This window comes from Halichoeres trimaculatus, unplaced genomic scaffold, assembly GCF_033239565.1.
Source record: "Halichoeres trimaculatus isolate MK-OKI-2021-1 unplaced genomic scaffold, fHalTri1.1 fHalTri1_scaffold_3, whole genome shotgun sequence".
In the NCBI taxonomy this organism is placed as follows: domain Eukaryota; kingdom Metazoa; phylum Chordata; class Actinopteri; order Labriformes; family Labridae; genus Halichoeres; species Halichoeres trimaculatus.
The window spans coordinates 5,980,466-6,003,376 of NW_027437181.1; the positions used below are offsets into that span (position 1 = coordinate 5,980,466).

A 22,911-nucleotide genomic window follows, 5' to 3' on the forward strand; every position below is an offset into this window, starting at 1 on the left:
CTTCCTAGTTCATATATTTTATTGTATATTTATAGTTTTTTTGTTTGTTTGTTTGTTTGTTTTTGTCACTGCATAGCACTTTGAGGTGCACTATGTTTGTACAAAATGTGCTATATGAATAAAAGTCGATTGGTTTATTAAATTATTGGATTAAAAAAACAACAACTGCCATTTGAAAGCTTAAGGGTCCAAACAAGTCTCTGGAGGTGTCTAAGTTTCTTTACATTGAGAACTTGGTTGCATATTTTGTAATATTCTCATTGGCGCGGATGTAATCCTACTACTCCGACCGACAGGGGGCGCCGGGCGGCTAACGGTCACATTTCTGTCCGAAGAACGCTGACAGTAGATTCAACATGGCGGCGTCGTTGGTGCGATTCGTCCGAGGAGGATTTGGAAGAAGCATTAACAGTGAGAGGACTTGAATCTCGTGTTTATTATCTGATTTTTTTCGTCTGCGTACAGATTTCCGTTTCCGTCTGCATCTTCTTACCCTCAAATACTGAGCTGTTTCTCTTTTCAACGGTCAAATGTTTCAGGGTTGACCTTCGAGCTAGCTAATGCTAACGCTAGCCTCTGTTGAATTGAATAACAGACATGATGAACAACTTAAAGCTTATTAATTTTAATTTAACAATTTTAGACAACATTGGCGATCAATTTATGTACGTTAAGTTTATGCATGACTAGCATTTGCTTTGTCTAATGGTGTGGTGTTTACGTATTATTGGTTTATGTGCAGCTGAGGTGTCTGTGTGGTGTTTACACTCATTTTTGACTCCATCCTCCTGTCTGATTTCTCAGTTGCAAGGACTTCCTGTCTCCTCCAGCAGCAGGCTCGACTGCAGAGCTCCACGGCCGATACCAGTCGTGAGTACACACTTAAACAGATGCTGCAAATAAATTTTGGCCCATGAATGTGCCGGTTATTACCACGCTTTGATGTGATGAATTTTGCGCTTACAGCCTAGACTTTAACGTGTTCAGGAAATTGAAAAGCTTCTGGTATGGTATAGTTCAGTTACAACTGGCCGCTGAACTCCATCGGGGTCATCGTATTTGTAACGTGGTAACGGCAACTGAACATACATCAAGGAAATGTGTAATGTCCATATGCTTGTGCTAAAAGTTACTATATTCCGGTTTATAAAGCTAACGTTTGTTATTTATAGAATTTAATTGCATAAGGGCCAGGGATTTTTTTTTTATTTCTACTTAAAACACGTGTATTGAAGAGCCTTTCCTGGTTTTAGCTGAATTTTAGGAGTTTGAGTACGAATTTTATGAGCTGACTTTAACAGTTTGAAAAATATGCATTTAAAAGAATTATTCTGGTAGCATTCTTAAAAGATCTTTAAATCTTTTGAAGTATTTCATTAAAGTACTCAAAAAGAGAAATGTTTGAAATCTGGTCTCTGCTTTCCATCTTGCAGCCACCGTCAGGCCCAAGGATGCCGTCACTCACAACCAGCTGGCAGCGTTCGGGGAGTATGTGGCTGAGATGATGCCCAAATATATCCAGCAGGTCCAGGTGAGATCATTTTCTACTTCAATGCACAAAGACCCTTTACTGCACAGATTGTGTCACAGCATATACGTTTTAAGCTGTAGATTAAAAAGTGGGTTCAATCAAGAGGCCACAGTATCACATTTAAGTTTTTTTGCAGGTGACCTGTTTTAATGAGCTGGAGGTGATGATCCATCCTGATGGAGTTATCCCCGTGCTGACCTTCCTGAGGGACCACACCAACTCTCAGTTCAGAAACATGATCGACCAGACCGCTGTCGACATCCCATCACGGCAGAACCGCTTTGAGGTAGCCACCGCTCAAACACAGACACACACAAGGAAGCACACAGGGACACATGTCATACTGGTGACTTCAAAGAGTGATCATTCTTTGTTTTAATCTGATGTTATATGTGATGAAAAATATTGTGGGAATTTTTAATGCATGTTACAATCACAAGCTTTAGTTTCACACTAAATTAAAAAATCTTCTTTGAATTTTTGATGCCAATACTCCCTCCCTAAAGTCTGGTACATCTTTGAGCCACATTGTCAGAGGTAGCTGTTAAAATGCTTCCATAATAATGAGTGGTTTTTTTTTGTTGCTTTACAGATTGTTTACAACCTGCTGTCGCTACGTTTCAACAGTCGAATCCGTGTAAAGACGTACACAGATGAGTTAACACCTGTGGACTCTGCTGTGACGGTTCACAAGGCTGCCAACTGGTACGAGAGGGAGGTGAGCCAAAAAAAATGTCCTGTCTCAAGATCTTTGACACTGTTTGGATAACTTTGATGTGTTGTAATGCAAAAAAAGGAATAGAAAAAGAAGAGTACCAGCCACAGTCAGGCTATGAGGTGTGGAAAGACATTTATTGTGCTGACTTCTCTAGCACTTAAATTGTTGTGACTGCCTTACTTAATGGGAAAACCTTTGTTTTTTTGGGATCTGATGACTGAAAATATCAGAACTATCTTTCCTAACAGCAACATTAAAATAGACGCTCTATTAACATGTGTCATCCTGCAGATATGGGACATGTTCGGTGTCTTCTTTGCCAACCACCCGGACCTGAGGCGCATCCTGACAGACTACGGTTTCGAGGGTCACCCCTTTAGGAAGGACTTCCCTCTCTCTGGATTCGTGGAGGTAAATTCTTCGAACACCACATCCTCTCAGTGTCACTCACTCTGCTTTTTCAGCTCCATCAGTTTGTCATTCATTTATTCATCCCTGTAAATAAACAGACGTGTTGGCAGGATGTGAGTGAGACTGGAGGGAAGCTGTGCACAGACCTTTAAGATCTGAACCTCTGCTGGATTCTGTTTGTTTTTTTATTCATTGAGCTCATGATAATGAGTTCAGAGTTCCCACAAGCTTTGAGAAATCCTTTATAGTTTGTGCCAAGAAAATCATTTTCATCCTCATGATTTCAGAGACTGAGCAGATTTCCTTGAAAGAATAAATAATGAATCTGGACTCAAAAAACCTGCTTTTAAAAATGTATAATTTGGCCAGGATAGCATAACATGGTAGGCTGCACGATTTTTTTATAGACATAATTCTTTTTTTAGTCTTTGAATCACTTCATTCCTGACCTCAGATGCACTGAAACGACTCCAGAGAAGAGTCAACCATTCAGTTACAGAGCGTTTCTCCCTCCTCAGGTGCGTTACGACGATGAGGTGAAGCGCGTGGTGGCCGAGCCAGTCGAGCTGTCACAGGAGTTCAGGAAGTTCGACCTGAACACACCCTGGGAGGTTTTCCCCGCTTACAGGGAACCCAAAGAGGCCCAGCCCAAACTGGAGGCAGGAGAGGCCCCTGAGAAGAAGTGAAGTCCTCATGTTTCATCTCTAGTTCTGTCTGTGAGTCATTTTGGGATCCCCCTCCCCCATCTGAACAAAACCCACCTGAGATATTTATGTAAATAAAAATGATAATAAAACCATCTTAAAGAGATTTTCTGTGCAACTGTGGTTTGTGGACTGAAATATTTCTCATGGAAGTTGTTCTGTTAAAGTAGAGTCTGCAGAATACTCTTTTACAGTAATAATCCTGCTCAATCATCACTTCTAGGCTTCTATATATGCGTGTCAGTGTCTGTGTCTGCCTCAAACCCTCTCCTTAGCCTTCATGTTGATGTTTTGGTTGTATTGGGATGTTTCTAGGTGGAGAGTAAGCTTGGTTACTTCAGCCAATTACAGCGTGCCTAATGCACAAGCGACTTTGTGTTGATTAGCGAGCGGAAGAGGCTTTCCCAAGTGGCTGTGATAGTGGGCATAGCACGAAGAAAGAAAAACGCAACCAAAGTGAAACAAAATGCCAAAAAGATAAAGCTTTTTACTAAATGATGGTGAAGCTTGGCTTGACTTTCACTCGCCTTCAGGAACGTGGAGACCTGCAAGGGACAAAGAGTGATGTGAGTTACCTTTCTACACCCAGGTATGTAAACTGTGATTAGCTTGTGCTGCTAACATGTCAAGTCAGGTGCACAGCTCTTGAGTCACCACGTAGAAATATGATGCTACAGATGTTTTCTAGTGAATGTGTTCACGTAGTCATGGTTGGAGGCAGTGGGTGTGTGCTGCTGCTGGCACTGATCCTGAAGGAGGAGGAGCTCAGTATGAATGTTGTGTTAAAAAGTAAAAAAAAATCCTGACCCTGCCTTTAAAGATAGATAGATAGATAGATAGATAGATAGATAGATAGATAGATAGATAGATAGATAGATAGATAGATAGACAGATAGATAGATAGATAGATAGATAGATAGATAGATAGATAGATAGATAGATAGATAGATAGATAGATAGATAGATAGATAGATAGATATAGAAAGAAATATTTGTGCTTTTGTGCTGCTCAGCAGATATACCATACGCCAGTGGCTCAGCAGGGGGTGCTGCTGCACAGAAAATGAAGTTCAGGACCCGTAGCAGTGATTTTTCTACACTCTTAACATTCAGGCTCATCCTTTTTGCTTTTTTTCTCACATTAATAATTCAGCAAGCACTCAGTCTTTACATTTTTTATTTTGTCAAACATGTTCATCGAAGCATTCATTTTACACGTAAGAAATACTCAAAACATTTCTAAAGAGTCGACATGAGCCAGACCACTGGAAACACGACATGGGTCAGGATGGTTTTGTTTTATTTTGGGACACGTGACGTCTCATTCTGGGCTGGTTTCAAAGCCATGAAGTATTTGACCCATGTCTGCGGGACACAGTTACTAATACAGAGCGATCCTCCATCAGTTGAATCAAAAAGTAAGAAGCACAGACCAGAAACATCCAACATAAAATCACTGAAGAACAGTTAACGTGTGGACTGAGCCCTTGGAGCTGCTCAGCTGTCTTCTTTTTTTAGTCTCTGTATTTTCAGTTACACGCATGCATTAAAAAAAGTGCTTCTGACACCACTGACGTGTTTTTATTCCAGGTTCCACCTTCACAGACTGGACCCTGTGGAAGTGAAGCTGCTGAGGCTGAGATGGAGAAACCACTGAGGGTTAGACTGTGACAGAACACATGATTTACTTAAAGTGAGGCACACTCGCAGTTTAATTTCATCCTGTGAAAGAGAAAATGATCTCATTGTGCGGAGCGTTGTCACTTTCTTAGAAGTCGGTGCAGCCGTGGAGGTCAGGAAATTGTCGATTAGCAGCACGGTGAAGGAGAGAGGGAGTCGTGCTGAGAGTGTGACTCCAGAGAATAACGCTCGGTTATTAGATTTCAGGGAAGGTGTGAGACCATTCCCCTGCTGACCAGGAGAGCACGGCGAGGTGAAGGACGGAAATTCTGCTTTCCTGCAATCTGACTGAGAAGGGAGGTCACATTTCTATCTGCATCTCAGAGGACTTCAGATTCATCGGCTGATGTGTTGATGGATCATGAACCTCATTATGTTATTGTGATTCTTTTTTCCCCAGTCCAATCTTAACGCTCCTGCGAGGATTGTTCAGTTTGTGTCGATTTGGTGCCTCCCTGAGGAGGACAGAGCGGCACATCTTATCTCTTTGTGGGTTTAGTCCTGGAATGTTTTCTCAGGCAGTCTCCTACTTCTCTTTTTAGGGTCAAATATGTCATAATGTTTCAGTGTTTCTCAAACCTTAACACAAATCAAGCTGCTGACCTTAACTCCATGAGATTTGGTTTTTAATTCTTCTACCCAATAAAATAATGTTGAAAACTGTATTTCAGTGCTTCTGGAGATCTCTGCAGCTTCCTTTAGGGCGCCTAAGGGTCCTCAACCCTCCACTCCTCCACAGCTCTTCACTGAAGAGGAAAATATCGAATACAACTTTACACCAACACTCTCCACTTTGCTTTTTGTGATATTTAATTTTAGTAAGACCTTTCAAGCATGCCAGTAAAGACCACGCTGGTTCCTGGATGAACTCTGTGGTTTTCTAAAGTGACCTCCAGGATGCACAGGAGTCCTTTCAAACTGAGTTTAAAATTATAACAGCTTGAGATCCCTCTTCAGAGGTCAGCCGGACCGCAGGTTTGAACATAGCAGAGAGTTTTTCTCTTCTCTGATAAAGTCTCAAGAAATTTCTTTTAAAGATCCTCCAGCATTCCTCCTAATTAGACCCCAGAGTTGGAAACTTGTGCTATCTGCTGTGCTTTTTTCCCCTCAGTTGTTTCTTACTCATCGAGCATTTTTGTTGTGCTTTAAGCTCTGTTTTTGGTCCCCACCAACTCATTTATCTATCTGCAGTGTGTTTAATGTTGATGTTGATGCATCTCTTGCTGATATGTCCTGCACATTTAAAATGCAAACAGGTGCAATCCAGGTGATAAGTTTGTTTCATACACTGTAAAAAAAAACTAATTGTAAAATAACTGTAAAAAACAGGCAGTTGGAATGGCCCATAATTTCCTTTTGTTTTACAATGCATGTACTGTAATTTAATTTTACAGTAAGATACTGTAAATTGAATTACAGTTTATGAATCTGAAATAACAGAAAATACTAACAACCCTGCTGCCAGTATTTTATTATTATCTCACAGCAAAGTAGTTTTTGTTGTGAAGGCGTTTTGTAACCATGAGTGAGGAGGGAGCACCGTGGATATGAGACCCTGCTATACCCTGATGTGTTGTAAAGAGAGCATAAGCTGTCTGTGCTCCAATTAAAAAACTTCCCCAGAAGTGTTTTTTAAAATAATCTAGTAAAAAAGAAGGTCCTCCTTTTTGAAATTGGCCATCACATTGTAAATATCATTGGGTACATGGTCCGTGCCATGTGGAGCACAGGCAGCCAGTGTGTGTCAAGTGGAGCACAGGCAGCTGGTGTGTGTCATGTGGAGCACAGGCAGCCAGTGTGTGTCAAGTGGAGCACAGGCACCCAGTGTGTGTAAAGTGGAGAAAAGGCAGCCATTGCATGCCATGTGGAGCACAGGCAGGTGGTGCATGCCATGTGGAACACAGGCACCTGGTGTGTGTCATGTGGAGCACAGGCAGCTGGTGTGTGTCATGTGGAGCACAGGCAGCCAGTGTGTGCCATGTGGAGAACAGGCAGCCAGTGTGTGCCATGTGGAGAACAGGCAGCCAGTGTGTGTCATGTGGAGCACAGGCAGCCAGTGTGTGCCATGTGGAGCACAGGCAGCCAGTGTGTGTCATGTGGAGCACTGATTGCTTTTTTCTCCTACAGTGTAACATTATAGTATACAGCAGGCTCTAATATCCACTGCATTCCCTCCTCACTTATGGTTACAAAAATCTGTCACAACAAGAACTACTTTTCTGTAAAATCATAGTAAAATATTGGCATCAGCTGCCAGTGGTTTTCATGATATTATACACTGAATTTTTTACAGTGCTGTATTTCAACTTAACAGGAATTAACTACTGAAATGTCCTTGTGCTATTTTGACAGCGTACTCATGAATAAACTCTTGAAATATGTTTGATTGGAGATAATGAAAACCTGCAGTCTGCAAAATCAAATAAAAAAGCGAAAAGACGTTTTGTCTTTGTGCAGCTCACGGATGTGTTTTGACAACAGTTCATGTCAGGATGTCTCTATTTAGGAGCTCATATCCACGTCTATGTGATAAAAAAAGTCAATGTGAAATCATGGTGAAGTATCACTTCACACGCCGCCTCTCCAACCGAGAAGGTGGTTTTATGAAGCCGAGGTTCATCACAATTTGAACGGCGTCATCTTCCTCCCGGCGGTGTGAAATTAAACAGACATGCACATTACAGTGGGCTCAAGAGAAGCGGTTCAATTTTCCCCTCAGTGGTCGCCATCTGAAGAAATGAATTAAACGCTGCTCGAATTAGAAATCAAATTACGGTCCAGGCCCGGAGACGGCATGTGGTCAACAGTCGGTTACACAGTCTGAACTTTTTTAACAGAGCTGTGTCAGTTTGTCCCATCGTCCTCTGCTCCCGCTGTGACCAGAAGCTCTTCAGAGAGAGGAGGAGGAGGAGGAGGAGGAGGAGAGACTCTTTTTGACACAAAACACACAGTGCATATTGTTTTCACATGCCTCAAAAGACAAAGAAAGAAAAGACCTTTTTACACACGAGCAGAAACACCAAGTCTGGGACGAGGAGAACAAATGCACTTACAGAAATATTCCACTTTGAAATGAAGACTGCGCAATGACCTTTGCACCTTTATGTCAGCTAAAACTCCTCAAGAAAACGGTAGAAGGAATTTATAAACTTTTTAAAGCAGCAATCAAATTCAGGTCTTTACACTTGGGCAGCATGTTGTGATATATTCTGGGTTCAAATGACAAAAAAAAGCACAATAAGTGTAAGAGTCACACCAGTTGACTTTAAATTAAAGTTAATACACTAATCTTCTTTACTTCTGACAGACTCAAGACTGTTACTCTCCCTTATTATTCAACCTAGCTTGTTGCTACATCTGAGCTCTGTTTGAACAGTTACAGGGATAAACAAAGACAGACTCAGTGTGCTGCATGGAATGCATACATGCTTCGGACCATAGACTGTAAAAGAAAAAATTGGACGTCATCTTGCTTGGCTTGAAGTGAGGTTGCCACAAAAACTGCTCCCCCTGGTGGCTGGCTGCAGTATGGGTAAAAAAAAATCTGTCTCCCCAGTCATTCCAGATGGGCAGTGGTCAAACTTTAAAATTTAATCACACCTGATAGAAATGTTTTCCACATCTGATTGTTGTGGTGATTTGAAGATATAAAATGGTAGAGCCACGCTGTCCACTCTATAGATAGTCAGTGATCTAGACACATTTTGCATCAGCATGCTTGATTTTCTTCTTTAGTTGATGTGTTCAGATCACACCAGCACAGCTGGTGGGATCCAAAGGACAAAACCCTCAGGTAAGTTTTTTATTTTGTGAAGCTGGGATGATACAAACTATTTTATAAATTCAGCAGTCGACCCCTCACTTTCTGTTTTATTCACTTAACGTTTCAACTCTCTGCCTCTGGACATCCAAACAGCGAGCTGTGGGTACTTAAAAAGATGATTTGTGCTTTTGGGCTGCATCAGAAGCATTTTTCTCACATAATTTTAACTTGACATCATTAGTTTTCTGGTCTTGTTCCGATAATTGAACAGTGAAAATTTTGTTGTATTTTAATTTTTCAAATCCTATCCTATCTTTTTTTAACCTCTTCTTGTTATTCTTTGTCTCTCTGTTCCTTTGTGGAGCACTCTGAGCTTCATCTATGATTGGTGCTATTAAAAACGTTTATCTGTGTCCAGGGCCTGAACACGTGTCCAGGCAATAGCAATAAAAATTGACTGTTTATATGGTGGGGAAAAAAAAGATTTGCAGTATGCATAAGCCCAGTTATGGAGCCCTGGGGGAACAAGGAGAAAAAAAAATATTCTTTTCAAATGTCTTTGGCTTATGACAACCGTGCCTACATCTGAAAACCCATTCAATATTTTTATATTTCAGGTCACTCTCAAAATAAAATTCAATAAATCTCTCCAACTGGTTCGCACCTTCTGTTGTTTTGTTTGAGTTGACCTGGGAGTAGACACACTGACCAATCACAACTGGGAGATCTCACAAAAGTTTTGCGAGATCCCGAAAGACTTCTTTTAGATCTCAATTAAGTTTTGTGAGATCTTGCAAAAGATATTGAGAAAATCTTTTTTTTCCACTGTCCCCTCAGAGGCACCGTACCAGGTTAACTCCCCGACAGTGCATTAAATTTGTTGTCAGTGGATGTTAACAGCAGGATTACCGCACCTGTTAGGCTGTATTAAAGATGTCGAATGTTGTGCTTATGTGTTGCTGTTAGAGACAAAATATGTGAAGAGAACACCTATTTGTCAATCAAATGAATTATTTGAAAAAGTATAGCAAAAAATCAGCAAATTTAGATTTAGGAGGCACAGGGTACGCATGTACAATTCAAATTTGTTGGACAGGGGTTTCCAGAAGGTTCTGCACCTGCTTCACTTTAAAGGTGCATTTAGTTAAGTGGACAGTTTTCAGCAGTCGTGCATGCAGCCAACTCTACAGCCAAATGGGACGCTCCATGACTGTATGTAATGACTAATGGTCCTGTTTGTCTAATGACTGGACATGCACAAATGTTAACCGTTGAAAAAGGAACACAGGCTGTGGAATCTGCTCCACGTTTGGATATAAACATGTTAAAAATGAGAACATTGGGGCATGAGGGGCTACATGTGATGAACTATAATGTTTCCTGTTCTAACTGCTGTCATGCCGCCACCACAGCCAATCAGAAAACATTTACATGATTTAAAAAATGCAGGGCCTGATAAACTGGATGGCTGTTTAAAGTATCCTGCAAGGTCACAAAACATAATCTCCTGCCTGCAGCACTTTTCTAGATGTAGCTCCCAAATATACAACCATAGACTGTAAAAAAAATGGACGTCTGCTTGCTTGGCTGGAAGTGAGTTCTCCACAAAAACTGCTCCCCCTGGTGACTGGCTACAGTATAGGTTTAAAAATATGGCTTTCCAGCCATCCCAGATGGGCTGTGGTCAAACTTTTAAAAATTATTACACTTCGTAGAAATGTTTCTCACGTCCAATTGTTGTGGTGATTTGAAGATATTATTTGGCTGTCTTGTATCCAAGTCCTCTTTTTTCTGAAAAGTTTTGTTTTCATTAGTAATACAAGGTTAAAAACAAGGCTTTATGTAACATTTAACAATGATTGACAGCTGCCGTTCTCGTGTATTTTTTTCAGGGATTGTAAAATATGTCTAGAGGGAGAGTCAGGAAGTGATTAGACTCTCGAAAGAAAAAAATATATTATTTTTGTCACCCAGCTCCACTCAAGATTCTCCCAGAATCCCTCACAGTCTCTACTGCGCAGACTCTGGCTCCAAACTGCTACAATGGTGGCGCCTGAGACGGCGGTAATTTGGCTTCAGAACCGTACAATGATAAATGGTGGAGCCACGCTGTCCACTCTATGTACAGTCTATGGGTACAACTATCACAGGAGAACTGGGAAGAAAGCCTGAAATACACGTATACGTGCTCCATTAATGCTCGACACTGTCAAATCTTCCACAGATTAGATTCCTCAAAATCCAAATTAGACAGAATATTGCCTTCTCACTGCAAGGAAATTAATTCTCTTATTTTGGAAACAAAAAGAAGCACCTACTATTGAACTATAGTGAACAGAGATGACAGAAAAACTTAACTCGGAGAGCATTGGATTTATACTTTAAGTTAAAATTGATAAACCTGAAAAAATGTGGCACTATCTGAGGTCAAAGTGACATCGACTGAACAATTTGGCGTTTGGCAGCAGAAGTTTTGGAGATCAATACCTGATGGAGACTGATTTTGAGCTGTGTTAAAAGAGGGGTGTGAACTTTGAGGTTTTTCTACACATCTTTTTCATTAGCTCTCTGAAATTATATCTTTTGGTGGCTGCGGTTTTATGTCTGATTGTGCAGCCCATGATCTCACCTTAACTAAAAATCTATCACAGCTGAAGTCCTTTCTGTAATCTCCAACATTTTTAAAATCTCTGATCAGATGCTTTGCCTCTAAAATATTACATTTCAGCTATTAAAGGAGAAACCTGGAGCAAATCCAAAACTTTCTGCACTGATTAGTCATTTCCTCCTCAAACTCTTGTGAGTGTAAATAATGAATAGGTTTCCTGTTTTATACCTTTGGCTTCCTGTTCAATAAAACAGTGTTTCGTGCTTTTTTTAGGCTCATAATCACACTCGATTTATTTTCTGGTTTCACTTCAGTCAAAGTCTTTGGCTTCAACTTCTAGAAGAGAGGATGTGCTTTGATTTCCTCACCTGTGCTGCAGTAAATTTACAATAAATGATTGTAATCACGGTGCTCGAATGTTTTCTTTGTGCTGTAAAAAGATGAAATCGTTCCCACCGTCATGAGGACGTGATAAGTAACTGTGAATTTTGTCTTCACGCTCAGTTAATGAAGAGGTTAGCTGACGCAGAGGTGTGCAGGTAATGACTGAGTTTTCATTTCAGACTGAAATATTCTACCACAGTTCACATTTACTGTCCTTCAGGGCCATGGCTGTGAGTGCGATGAAGTTATTTCCGGGGAAGCTATTAGCTAAGAAATGAAAAGATTTTCATTTAAGCTCTGCTCCCCGGGTTCAAGGTCTGTGCTGAGGAGTTCATATGAAGAGGAGGCTTCAAAGAAAACCACAAAACAACATTCATGATGAGTGTTTTTAACGCACCTCCCGTTATTTTCACACACTGCGTGAACTCCTCTGTCAGTGTTCAGTCTGCGTGACGCTCCCTGCAGCTAGGGTTTCTTTTCTGCGTATGCCTGGCTGCTGCTGGGTGTGTTGGTGGAGGTGGAGGTGGAGGTCGTGGCGATGTCCGGGTAAACCAGGAAGCCGGTGAAGGTGATGTACTTGGCGTGGTTGCTGTAAGCCCCGAAGCCGTCCCTCTGGTGCGAGTAGAGCCACACCGTGTCCCCGGGTTTCAGCGACAGCATCAGGCTCTGACTCTGCAGAGCCTTCTCGCCCTGGCTGTCGTCGTAGATCATCGCCTGCACCTCCAGACGGTTCTTCATCAGCTTCACCGACAGCGTCTTCTGCGGCAGCTTCCCCACGTTGAAGGAGAAGTAGTACGCTCCAGGTATGCGGCAGGTGAACATGCCCTCCGTCACGTTGAAGTCCTCTCCGATGTTGACGAAGGCGGTGTCGAAGCTGACCGGCTGGTGCTGCGGGAGCCCCACCTGGTCCACTCCCACAATGCTTTGGGTGCGCCCAACTGAGAAGGCAGATCTCTGGTCCTCCTCATCTTCCTCCTCATCCTCGTCCTCCTCTTCTTCCTCTGCATGCTGTGGCTCCTTCTCCTCCTGCGTGTCTCTGGCTCCAGACTTGAAGTGCTCCGTATTGCTGTCTGACAGGGGAATGTTCTCCTGCAAGGGCTGCTGGGAGTCGGACACAGCCTGGTGATGGTGGTGATGGTGCGTCTGGTAGCCGTAGGTGTCGGGATAGACGAGGTATCCGTTGAAGGTGGTGTAGTGCCCCGTGTTGCTGTAGAGCGCGTAGCGAGGGTCACCGTGCAGACGGAGCCAGACGGTGTCCCCGAAGTCCAGCTGCAGCATCACGCTCTGACTCTGCACCTGAGGAGGAAGAAGACTTCATCATCACAGCCGCTGATCCACATCACACATAATCCAATCGTCTACCGCACACAGCTCCTCATTCAGGGGAATCAGGTGTGTAATCCGCTCTGCTCGGCTTTCTTTCAGCACAACAACACAAACACACTCTGAGATAAGAGACACAGTGTCACAGCTGGAGGGCTCTGACTGCACCAAAGACCTCTGTTAACACCTCCTCAGAGAGTCAGATCCATCCTACAACACAAGCTGATGGACTCTGTGGTTAAACAATGATGACGATGACAGTTAGCTTAGGTTAGCTTATCATTGGGAGGGGTAGAAAGGAAGGAGAAGAAGCTGAAGAGGCTGTTTGAGATGTTTTTAAGGCTGAAGACAATAAAAGTTGCTCTAAAGTTAAGTCAGGTGATTACTTGAGTTAAAATTCTTGCACACCTTTTATCACAAAAAATTTAAAGAGGGGGTATTGTGCCTTTTTGGTCTTTAAATTGTCCCTCTGGTCCCTCCATAGTAGCTTTACATGACTTACAGCTCATAAAAGTCTTTATTTTTCTCTCACTGGTGTTTTAGAAAACTCTTATTCCAGACTCTCATTTTAGCTGCTGTCCCTTTAAGGATTCCAGCTCCACCCCCTTCCTTCTGACTGGCCAGCCCACTGATAAGTCACGGGCAGACCTTGGTGTTTAAGGTCCCACCCATTCAATGCATCATGAAACAATTGGGAGATCCTTATGTGATGACTTCATCATTTTAGAAAGTCTTGTGAAGATCTTGTGAAAATAATTTTGAATATTTTTTTTCCGACAGATTCAGGGATTTTTACAACAAATGAAAATGCAGTGGTTCAAAAATCTGCACACATTAAGTCCGAAGATCCAGCATTGTTACTTTACACTGACCGGCCACTTTATTAGCCACACCTCTCCAATTGCTTGTTAACCCATATATTCTAATCAGCCAATCATATTACAGCAACTCAATGCATTAGGCATGTAGACATGGTCAAGACGATCTGCTGCAGTTCAAAGTGAGCATCAGAATGGGGAAGAAAGGTGATTTAAGGGACTTTGAACGTGGCATGGTTGTTGGTCTGAGTATTTCAGAAACTGCTGATCTACCGGGATTTTAACCCACAACCATCTCTAGGGTTCACAGAGAATGGTCCCAAAAAGAGAAAATATCCAGTGAGCGGCAGTTCTGTGGGACAAAATGGCTTGTTGATGCCAGAGGTCAGAGGAGAATGGACAGACTGGTTGGAGCTGATAGAAAGGCAACAGTAACTCAAATAACCACTGATTACAACTGAGGTCTGCAGAAGAGCATCTCTGAACACACAACACGTCCAACCTTGAGGCAGATGGGCTACAGCAGCAGAAGACCACACCGGGTGACCCTCCTGTCAGCTAAGAACAGGAAACTGAGGTTACAATTCACACAGCAACACCAAAACTGGACAATAGAAGATTGGAAAAACGTTGCCTGGTCTGATGAGTCTGGATTTCTGCTCCACATTCAGATGGTAGGGTCAGAATTTGGCGTCAACAACATGAAAGCATGGATCCATTCTGCCTTGTATCAACGGTTCAGGCTGCTGCTGCTGGTGTAATGGTGTGGGGGATATTTTCTTGGCTCACTTTGGGCCCCTTAGTACCAACTGAGCATGGTTTAAAGTCCACAGCCTTCCTGAGTCTTGTTGCTGACCATGTCCATCCTTTAATGAGCACAGTGTACTCATCTTCTGATGGATACTTCCAGCAGGATAACGCTCCATGTCAGAAAGCTGGAATCATCTCAGAATGGTTTCTTCAACATGACAATGAGTTCCCTGTACCTAAATGACCTCCACAGTCCCCAGATCTCAATCCAATAGAGCACCTTTGGGATGTGGTGGAACGGGAGATTCTCATCATGGATGTTCAGCCGACAAATCTGCAGCAACTGTGTGATGCTATCATGTCAATATGGAGCAAACTCTCTGAGGAATGTTTCCAGTACTTTGTTGAATCTGAAGCCAACCTGGTACTAGCAAGGTGTACCTGATAAAGTGGCCAGTGAGTGTTTATCCACGTTTTAAATATGAGAAAGCAGAATACCCCCTCTTTAATAATCTGGTGTCTGAAGCTCACCTTCCTCTCCTCTCCTGCGTTTTCCTCGTACACGATGGCCTGCACCTCGTTCCTGTTCTTCATCAGCATCACCGACAGGTCTTTGTGAGGGAACTTCCCCACCGTGAAGGAGAAGTAGTACGCTCCTGGGATGCGGCAGCGCAGCATGCCGGCCTTGGGGTCGAAATCTCCTCCAATGTTGACATAAACAGTGTCAAAGGTCACGGTCATCTTGGGTCCGCCTTCCATGCTGTTGGTGCGTGCGACTGAGAAAGCAGAGCGTAGCTCCACCTCGTCCTGGAGACGGGCGAAACCCCAGACACCGGCCTGATGGTTCAGGCACAGGAGCCCGATCAGGAGACAGGCTGGGAGCAGCATCGTATCTGCAAGAACACAGAGAGAGACGTTAAAGGCCCCGTTCCTTCAAACCTGTGAAAGGATTCAACTTTTTTATAAGAGGAAACCCCACAGAGGTTTTTAAAAACAGCTACGACAGTGCTGCTGTGTTTTGTTGTGAAGTTGGAGAGTTCAGCAGGTGACAAATAGACAAAGTGTTTTCCTGGGAAAACCAGACTCGACCACAGACACTGAGAAATATCAGGTTTAACAAAAAGCTGTGAACACTGCAACCAACACCCATGATAATAACAATAACAGAGCATGCATTTGCACATCACACATGTACACGTACACACACACACACACACCCTGTGCTTGTGTCTTCAAGCTGATGGGCCTCAGTAGAGGAGGTATTAATGTGTCTTTTATTATCAGAGACAAGCGCTCTCATAGTCTCATTGTCTTCCACTAATGAAGCAGCAGGAAACACTCACACACAAACACACACATGGGTAGAGCTGTCAAGGCATCCTCGCAGCACAAACAGAGCCCAGGACCCAGAGGAGCCGCTCAGAGCGGTTTATCGGCCTACATGAGGAGAATATGAGGAGGGAAATAAACGAGGCTGTGTGAAGAGCTGACGCTGCTCCTTAATCACCTCAATAATCAGGTTAGAAAGTAGAAAGTAGGACGTTTGAAGCAGCTGGGTTTACTGTTTTACCTTCTTATCTTAAAGACCTCTAGGGTTTTCCTCTCAGGATGTCCAGGTTTTTATTGCTCTGATCACAATTCACTCAGAGAATCACACGTCTGTCTGTTTTCTCTCCTCCAGCCAGAGACTAAAACATGACTGCAGTCCATCGTCGTCAATTAGATGTTTCCCAGGGGAGACTGCATCAGGTCTGAGCTGTGAAGACGTTTTCTTTACCACAGAAAATCCCTTCAGTGATTGTTTGTGTTGGTGGTCAGAAAGGAGGGCTTGGCACACTGGATACTCTTGGTCCACTTCCTGGGACAAACAAACCTCCATAAACCAGCTGTCAGATCAGTCACAACAACAAGTTTGAATTTGACACATCTCAAAGTGAAAGGAAAACACACGGACTGTTAGATTATTATCCGGCTGATCTGATGAGACTAGAAACTGGTGTTAACTGTAATAGTATGGTGTAAGGAAGCTGTCAAAAAGGACGTATGCAAAATAAATGATTCGTCAAAAAAGACGTATGCATAATTAATGATTCATATTTTTAATTTCAAAAATTTCTGTGTCAATAAAGTTATTTCACACAAAAATCTGCTGTCATATACGTAAGTCTGTGAAACTGGGTTTATACGAGTGCAAAGTCTTATGAATACAACTCAACTTTCTACGACTACGAATTCTTCCCTACGAGTACGAATCCAAGATTACGAGTACGAATCGAAAAAGTGCTGAAATGACGTCACTGAGGTCACAGGTCACACGAAAAGCAATTGATCTCCTCCAACCGCGCATGCCCAAGCCACAGAGGTAAACATGGAGTGGAATACAGACGGAGACAGCCTCCCGGGTTCCTCCAGCTCCAGAGAAACACAACAGGTAACGTTTATCATAATGTTTAGATTGTATATAATATGTTACATAAAATATAGGTATCTTAGAGTCACAAACGTATTGCTTTAACGAGCAAGCTAAAGACTCGTCTTGTCTGCAAGAGATTGCGGAGCGGGAGACGTGGATCATTCAGCCCAGAGAGGTTACTGTGGAGAAAAGGGAGTTTGTGCTCTCCATGTAACAACTAAAAAGTCATTTATCGCATATCTCTGTTCTGACTGTTAAACCGCTGCCTTTGTTTGTCCAAGCGGTCTATGCTGGTATAATTTTTGCCTTATTTAACCAGCTCGGACTAGTTGTGATATGCGATAAATGACTTTTTAGTTGTTACATGGAGAGTACAAACTCCTTTTTCTCCACAGTAACCTCTCTGGGCTGAATGATCCACGTCTCCCTAGTCGCACTGCTAAGGTGTCACGCTATTGTAACAGCTGCAGCTTTCAGCATCGGGCTTACGCGCCGAGAGAGCACAGTTTGCTGTGGAAACGCAAACGGGATCAGTCTTAACTGTACCAAACTGTACTGAACCGACCCAGACTGCTTGGTGGAAACATGGCTTTTGACTGAAACCAGGACGGGTTCCCAAATCATCCACCTGTACCGTCCCACTTTTTGGGACACTTCTGTTTGGGTGCCAGACGTTGTGATCGATTCTTCTCCCTGCTTGGTGACCCAACTTTTCGTTTGAGACCAATTTTTTTTCGTTTGTCTGCTGTCTTTTAAGCCCTGTTTCCATCAAATGGATTAGTCCAGTTTGTCTTGGTATGGCACACATTTTATAGTATTTCTTTTGGCCAAAAACACTGCAGTTCACTGATTGGTGGAAAGAATTGTCACTTCCTGTGCAACAGTAGTAATAAAGAACAACACGTAACCTTGTCATGTTTAGTCTCCAGTCCAGTTCAATAACTTTCTTTCTGTTTGTAAAATGGTGTCACGAAACAGTGTTCCATGGTCGACTGTGAGGCGCGTTTTTCTTTGTTGTCGATGTATTAGCAGGGTACACTGTTTCAGGGTGCTACGCTGCCATGCTGTCATGTAGCTGATGTGGCTATCAGCATCTGGCTTACATTTAGCCCACCAAGAAGGGAGTCGTTGGCTGTGGAAACATAACAGGATCAGGCTTTACCGATCCAACCCGTACCAAACTGTACCAATCCATACTGGACCACTTGGTGGAAACACATAAATTACCTCTTTTATTCGGTTGATCTGGTGTCTAATTGTCAACGGAGCTGTCAATCATGAAGTTGTGCTGCTTTTTACAACAACAAAAATATATTTGACGTGAATCTTAATTTTCCAGTTTGATCCAGACTCCTTCTCATTTAACAGAGGAAGCAGACTTTAGACTTATAATGCAGCTGGTCAACTGGGGGAGCTCTAAACTTTATGCTTCACTTTTGGGGTGCTGTTGTGTCGTCCATGTCTCATAAAAACAAACTAAAACAGCTTCCTGTTTCTGTCTCCAGTAAGTTTTCCTGGTTGGATTCATGACACGGTAACTCCTCTCACTCTTTATAAATTTCCTCATTTTTATTGTCAGAAAAAGTCAGTTTGAAAACATTCCTGGAGATCACGTTGGCGTTGTTTGGAAACACTTTTGGCGATGGGAAGTAAGCATGTGTGTCAGCCTCATCAGCGTGTTTACATAAGTGGTATGAATCACAGCTCGTGGTGCCATGTTTGAGTCTGACAGCCTGGAGGGTTCCATCATCACCGAGAGAAGACGGCGTTGAAACTCAGTGATGGTGTTTTTACTTAGTCGTCGCAGTGCGTCGCAGTGCGGGCCTTGAAGTTATTTACTGTTCAAACTGAAAGCTCTTCTTGTTTATACTGAATCGACCTCCTTAAATGGAAACTCATTATAGAGATTAATTGTACTTAAGGCACTGAGGCACGACTGATCGTTTTTGTCTGATTGCTCGTCCCGCTGCAGCAGAGGGGGAAATCCATTCTGTTAGAGCACACAGAGCTGCTCTGTTTACTCACTACAAATATCATTTAGCTTTAATGAACGTTGTACTTTCTGCAGCCTGAAACAATGAAAAGATAAACTGATAATGCATCAGTGAAGGCTTGTTGGGATAATGGCAGCCTGCGCAGTGGAATAATGTTTGCTCGTGTGTGTAATGGCAGCAGTTTCAGCTCGTCGTGTCGACAGGCTGAACTCCTCGGAGAGTCGGTGCGACGCTTCAGGTTCAAACAGAAACAAAGAATAGATCAAACAAACCTCTCTCATAATGAGCACCCATGGGAGAGAAGCACAGAGAGGGGGAACAGAACACGGCTGGAGAGGAGAGGACTCAGCAGAGTTAATCTATGCAAGGAGATGTCCTCTGGTTTGCATGTTTTAAAATCTAAATGTCCCCTTTTTGTGTCTTCCTCTTTATACCCAACATTTACCAGATTATTAAACCATATAATCAAGTCTGAAACATGCAGGGAACAACCATTTCTCTTAGTTATGGTGAGCATGACTTTATATGATGCTAAAACAAATGAAATGACTAATAAGACCTCACATGTGCACAAAACTCCTGAAAACTCCCCAAATTTTATGTTCGACCTGCATGTGTGAACACAATCAGCTGAAAACATAACTTTTTCTCGCCAGCTCCCAGATCGGCATTTATCAATCTGAATGAGGGCGTCGGGTACGCTCAAATCCTACGCCAGGTCTGAGTTCGTGTACGCAAGTTTCATGTCAGTGGGGAGTGTGATGCAGCGAGGGAAATCTGTCTGTGGAGGAGAATTATTAGATCATGAGAGCGCAAAACATTTTCTGACAGAAACAATGATGTTCTTAGATTAATATTTACATCATTGAATTAGATATGACACCAAGAATGTTTCTAACATTGTATTCTTCTTCCACCAATCTGTAAAATACTCCGCTATGAAAGAGCAGCGTGAGCTGTCAGCTAATTTGTCCGTATAAAAAAAAAATGTGTTTCCTTCATCGGTTTACTTTTAAAAAAAATAAATGAATAAATAAAATATAGATGCTGTAATCAGTTTTTGATACACTCCCATGTCCATGATAAAGTCTCAGCAGAGAACATTCAGAGGACACTGGATCAAACTTTTAGCCTGGATTTTTTTAAGGAAGCTGTAATGATTACAGGATTTACTGTGAAGAAGATTATTTCACTCCTCACAATAATATCATAAAAACTTGACCTGTGTGTGTGACAAAATAACAATTTAATAACAAAACGCTGTTCATTTACACAGGATCACAAACAACTAGCTCATCTCATGGTAAGAATAACCATAAAACTCAGGTCTACCCGTGTGTAATTGCGCACGATCAACACACTTCAGCTCCACTCCCTCCTCAGTCTGTGACAGGTTCAGGCTGGAGTCTACAGCTTCTTTCAGAGCTTATCGTCATTTATCGTCATTTTGACCCCACATCACCGGACCCCTGTCCATAAAAATTGCAGCATCAGACATTTTAAAACAATATCTTAATGCCATATTCTGACAGCATCAAAGGTGTCCCCATCCAAAGATCAGATATGCTCCATATGATGGACACAACATTTCACAATACTGTGATTTGACATTTGATAATCCATCCATCCTTCCATACTTCCATTATCTGAGTCCCTGTTTACACGATGTTTCATCTGAAAACGCTAAAACGCAGTGAAAAAAATCTGCGTTTACACAGAAATGCCGAAAGACTGAAAACGCTGTAGTAAGGATGCCAGGCCTGTAGTCGGCGGTATAACTGTCTTGTCCAGAAGCCACTCTTGGGAGATCTCCACTGAAGTAGAGTTGAGCCAATCAGCTGGTGTATTGGTGAATGCTAATAGCAGAAGTGGATCAACAGATGCTCATTTTGTATGAAGACAGTCAGCAGATTCAGTCACACTAGCACAACACGGTAGTTGGCGATAATCGTAACAATGGTATTGTTGTCCTGTTGTATGCACTTGCGCGAAGCGGAGTGTGACATCAGCATTTCCACTGAAAACGTCTTACTGTTTACACGCTAATGGTTATCAAGTGTTTCAGAAAAATTCCGTTCTGGAGGCCGTTTTCACCCCAGAACCAGTGTCGTGTAAACAGCCCCTGAATCCTTTTTCCCTTTCCAGGTTGCAGGGGCTGGAGCTGTTGTTGGATGCAAAGTTGGGTACACCATTTGTACTTGGAAGATTTATTAGTTTGGAATAGGAAATTTCAAGTGGAACACCCCCTAAGGTCAGAATTTCCTACTGGGAAGTCAGCAGACCCACACATCCCTGAGTCTTACAATCAAAGATGGCCGACCGGGGTGTAAACAGTTATTAAGCTCCTGTTATATTCAGTTTATTTAGCATCTCTGACTAGTGTTTGCCACAATAAATCAGCTGTATACATTGCATTATTTGAGGTTTATATAGAAATACTGCTCTTCTGGTGAAGTCTTCTGACTTTTAACTTAGAGATGATGTTATTCCAACGCCCCGTTTCCCAATTCTGATGTAAATGAAATGCAGAAGGGCTAACATTCACACACACAATCACCCTGATGAGACAGAGATAAAAACATGTGTACTTTGAGAACATACTGCAGGCACCTGCCTTTATGTGAGTCAACAGCTCTATCTATTGCACCCTTCATTTATGGGTCATACATCAAAATGTCCCATCTTCAGATTCTTACAAAGTGACTGACTGGATTCACCACAAGCAAGCGAGTGAGGGTGATAATGTTTATGAAACACCGCTGGTGCAAACCCTGAAAGGTGACACGTACCAGGATGAATAAAAACATCTGAGGCTGAGGACGAAGAATCAATTTGGAGACCAGAACAGCAGAGATGTCTGCACATCCATCTGTTTACAGGTAGCATGGATATCAAAGCATCGCTCTCTGTCACACCGTGGCTTTCACAGCGAGATGCTGATTTCATTTCCTGTCTCCTAGGATTCATGACGACCTGACTTATTTTATATACTCTCAGTTATATGAGAGGCTGCAGCTGTGTGTGTGTGTGTGTATGTGTGTTAGCCTCTCAGTCTGCATCGCTGAGCAGCTCCGAACCTGCGCGTTTATGACTCTGGCGAAAGCTGTGAATGATACGTGTTTGAAGAGAATATTAGAGATTCATTTCTTAACAGCTGCTTCTCATTTGTTAATGTAATTCAATCATCTTCCTGCAAATCACAGCTTATGTAAACATGATGTGTCCACACACACTTCATTATGAAGCTGTGTGTCTACACATAAGCAGGAAAACCTGAGACCAGTCTCATTTGCCCAGCAGATTCCCCCAGGTGGCTTGGCAGACTCTCCAGGACAATTTCAAGACGTTAAGATCCGGATGTTTCCAGGAATGCTTTTCACAAACATGCACCCTTCATGTTTTGTTCCTGTAAGGTAAAAGGAGTGTGTAAAAACAGAGAACAAGTTGTCAAACTGCTCAAACTTTAAGCAGAAGTCTGATTTTTCCTGCAGCTTGTGCATAGTGACATGTCGTGAGTTTATTCTGTGCTGGATTAAATAAATTCTTTTGTTGTTGGCACCATCTGCACGGCCTGTCAGGAGTGTTGATTTGTTTACTTTTTCTGGAGAGAAAGTCAGCACCCACTTTGCGACAGACTGCTGTAGTTTGCAAAACAAATGTTATGTCGTCTGCGGTACGACGCAGCCTGATCCTGCACGGCTATGATATATAAACATCTTCTCTGTCGATACACATTTACATAAACCTCCCGTATCTCCAGCGCTGCTGTGAGGATTATGTGAACAAAGCTGCTCGAGCGACCTTAGGCCCAAAC

General features: G+C 42.6%; 2 protein-coding genes across 2 annotated transcripts in view; one reads left to right on the forward strand and one right to left on the reverse strand.

Annotated features, from left to right (window-relative positions):
• The first annotated feature begins 296 nt into the window (after positions 1–296).
• Positions 297–3,466, forward strand: ndufs3 (NADH:ubiquinone oxidoreductase core subunit S3). The gene is made up of 7 exons (XM_074667323.1): positions 297–411; positions 805–870; positions 1,434–1,531; positions 1,668–1,817; positions 2,124–2,249; positions 2,541–2,660; positions 3,179–3,466. The coding sequence occupies exons 1-7, from the start codon at positions 357–359 to the stop codon at positions 3,344–3,346; spliced, it is 783 nt and encodes a 260-aa protein (XP_074523424.1). The 5' UTR covers positions 297–356; the 3' UTR covers positions 3,347–3,466.
• Positions 3,467–4,530: 1,064 nt separating this feature from the next.
• c1qtnf4 (C1q and TNF related 4) overlaps positions 4,531–22,911 on the reverse strand; it is a 53,802-nt gene continuing 35,421 nt past the window's right edge. The window contains exons 2-3 of the mRNA XM_074666273.1: positions 15,222–15,583; positions 4,531–13,095 (exon numbers count right to left, since the gene is read on the reverse strand). Of these exons, the coding sequence (XP_074522374.1) occupies positions 12,265–13,095; positions 15,222–15,578 (1,188 nt within the window). The 5' untranslated portion in view covers positions 15,579–15,583 and the 3' untranslated portion in view covers positions 4,531–12,264. The remainder of the gene's footprint in view (positions 13,096–15,221; positions 15,584–22,911) is intronic.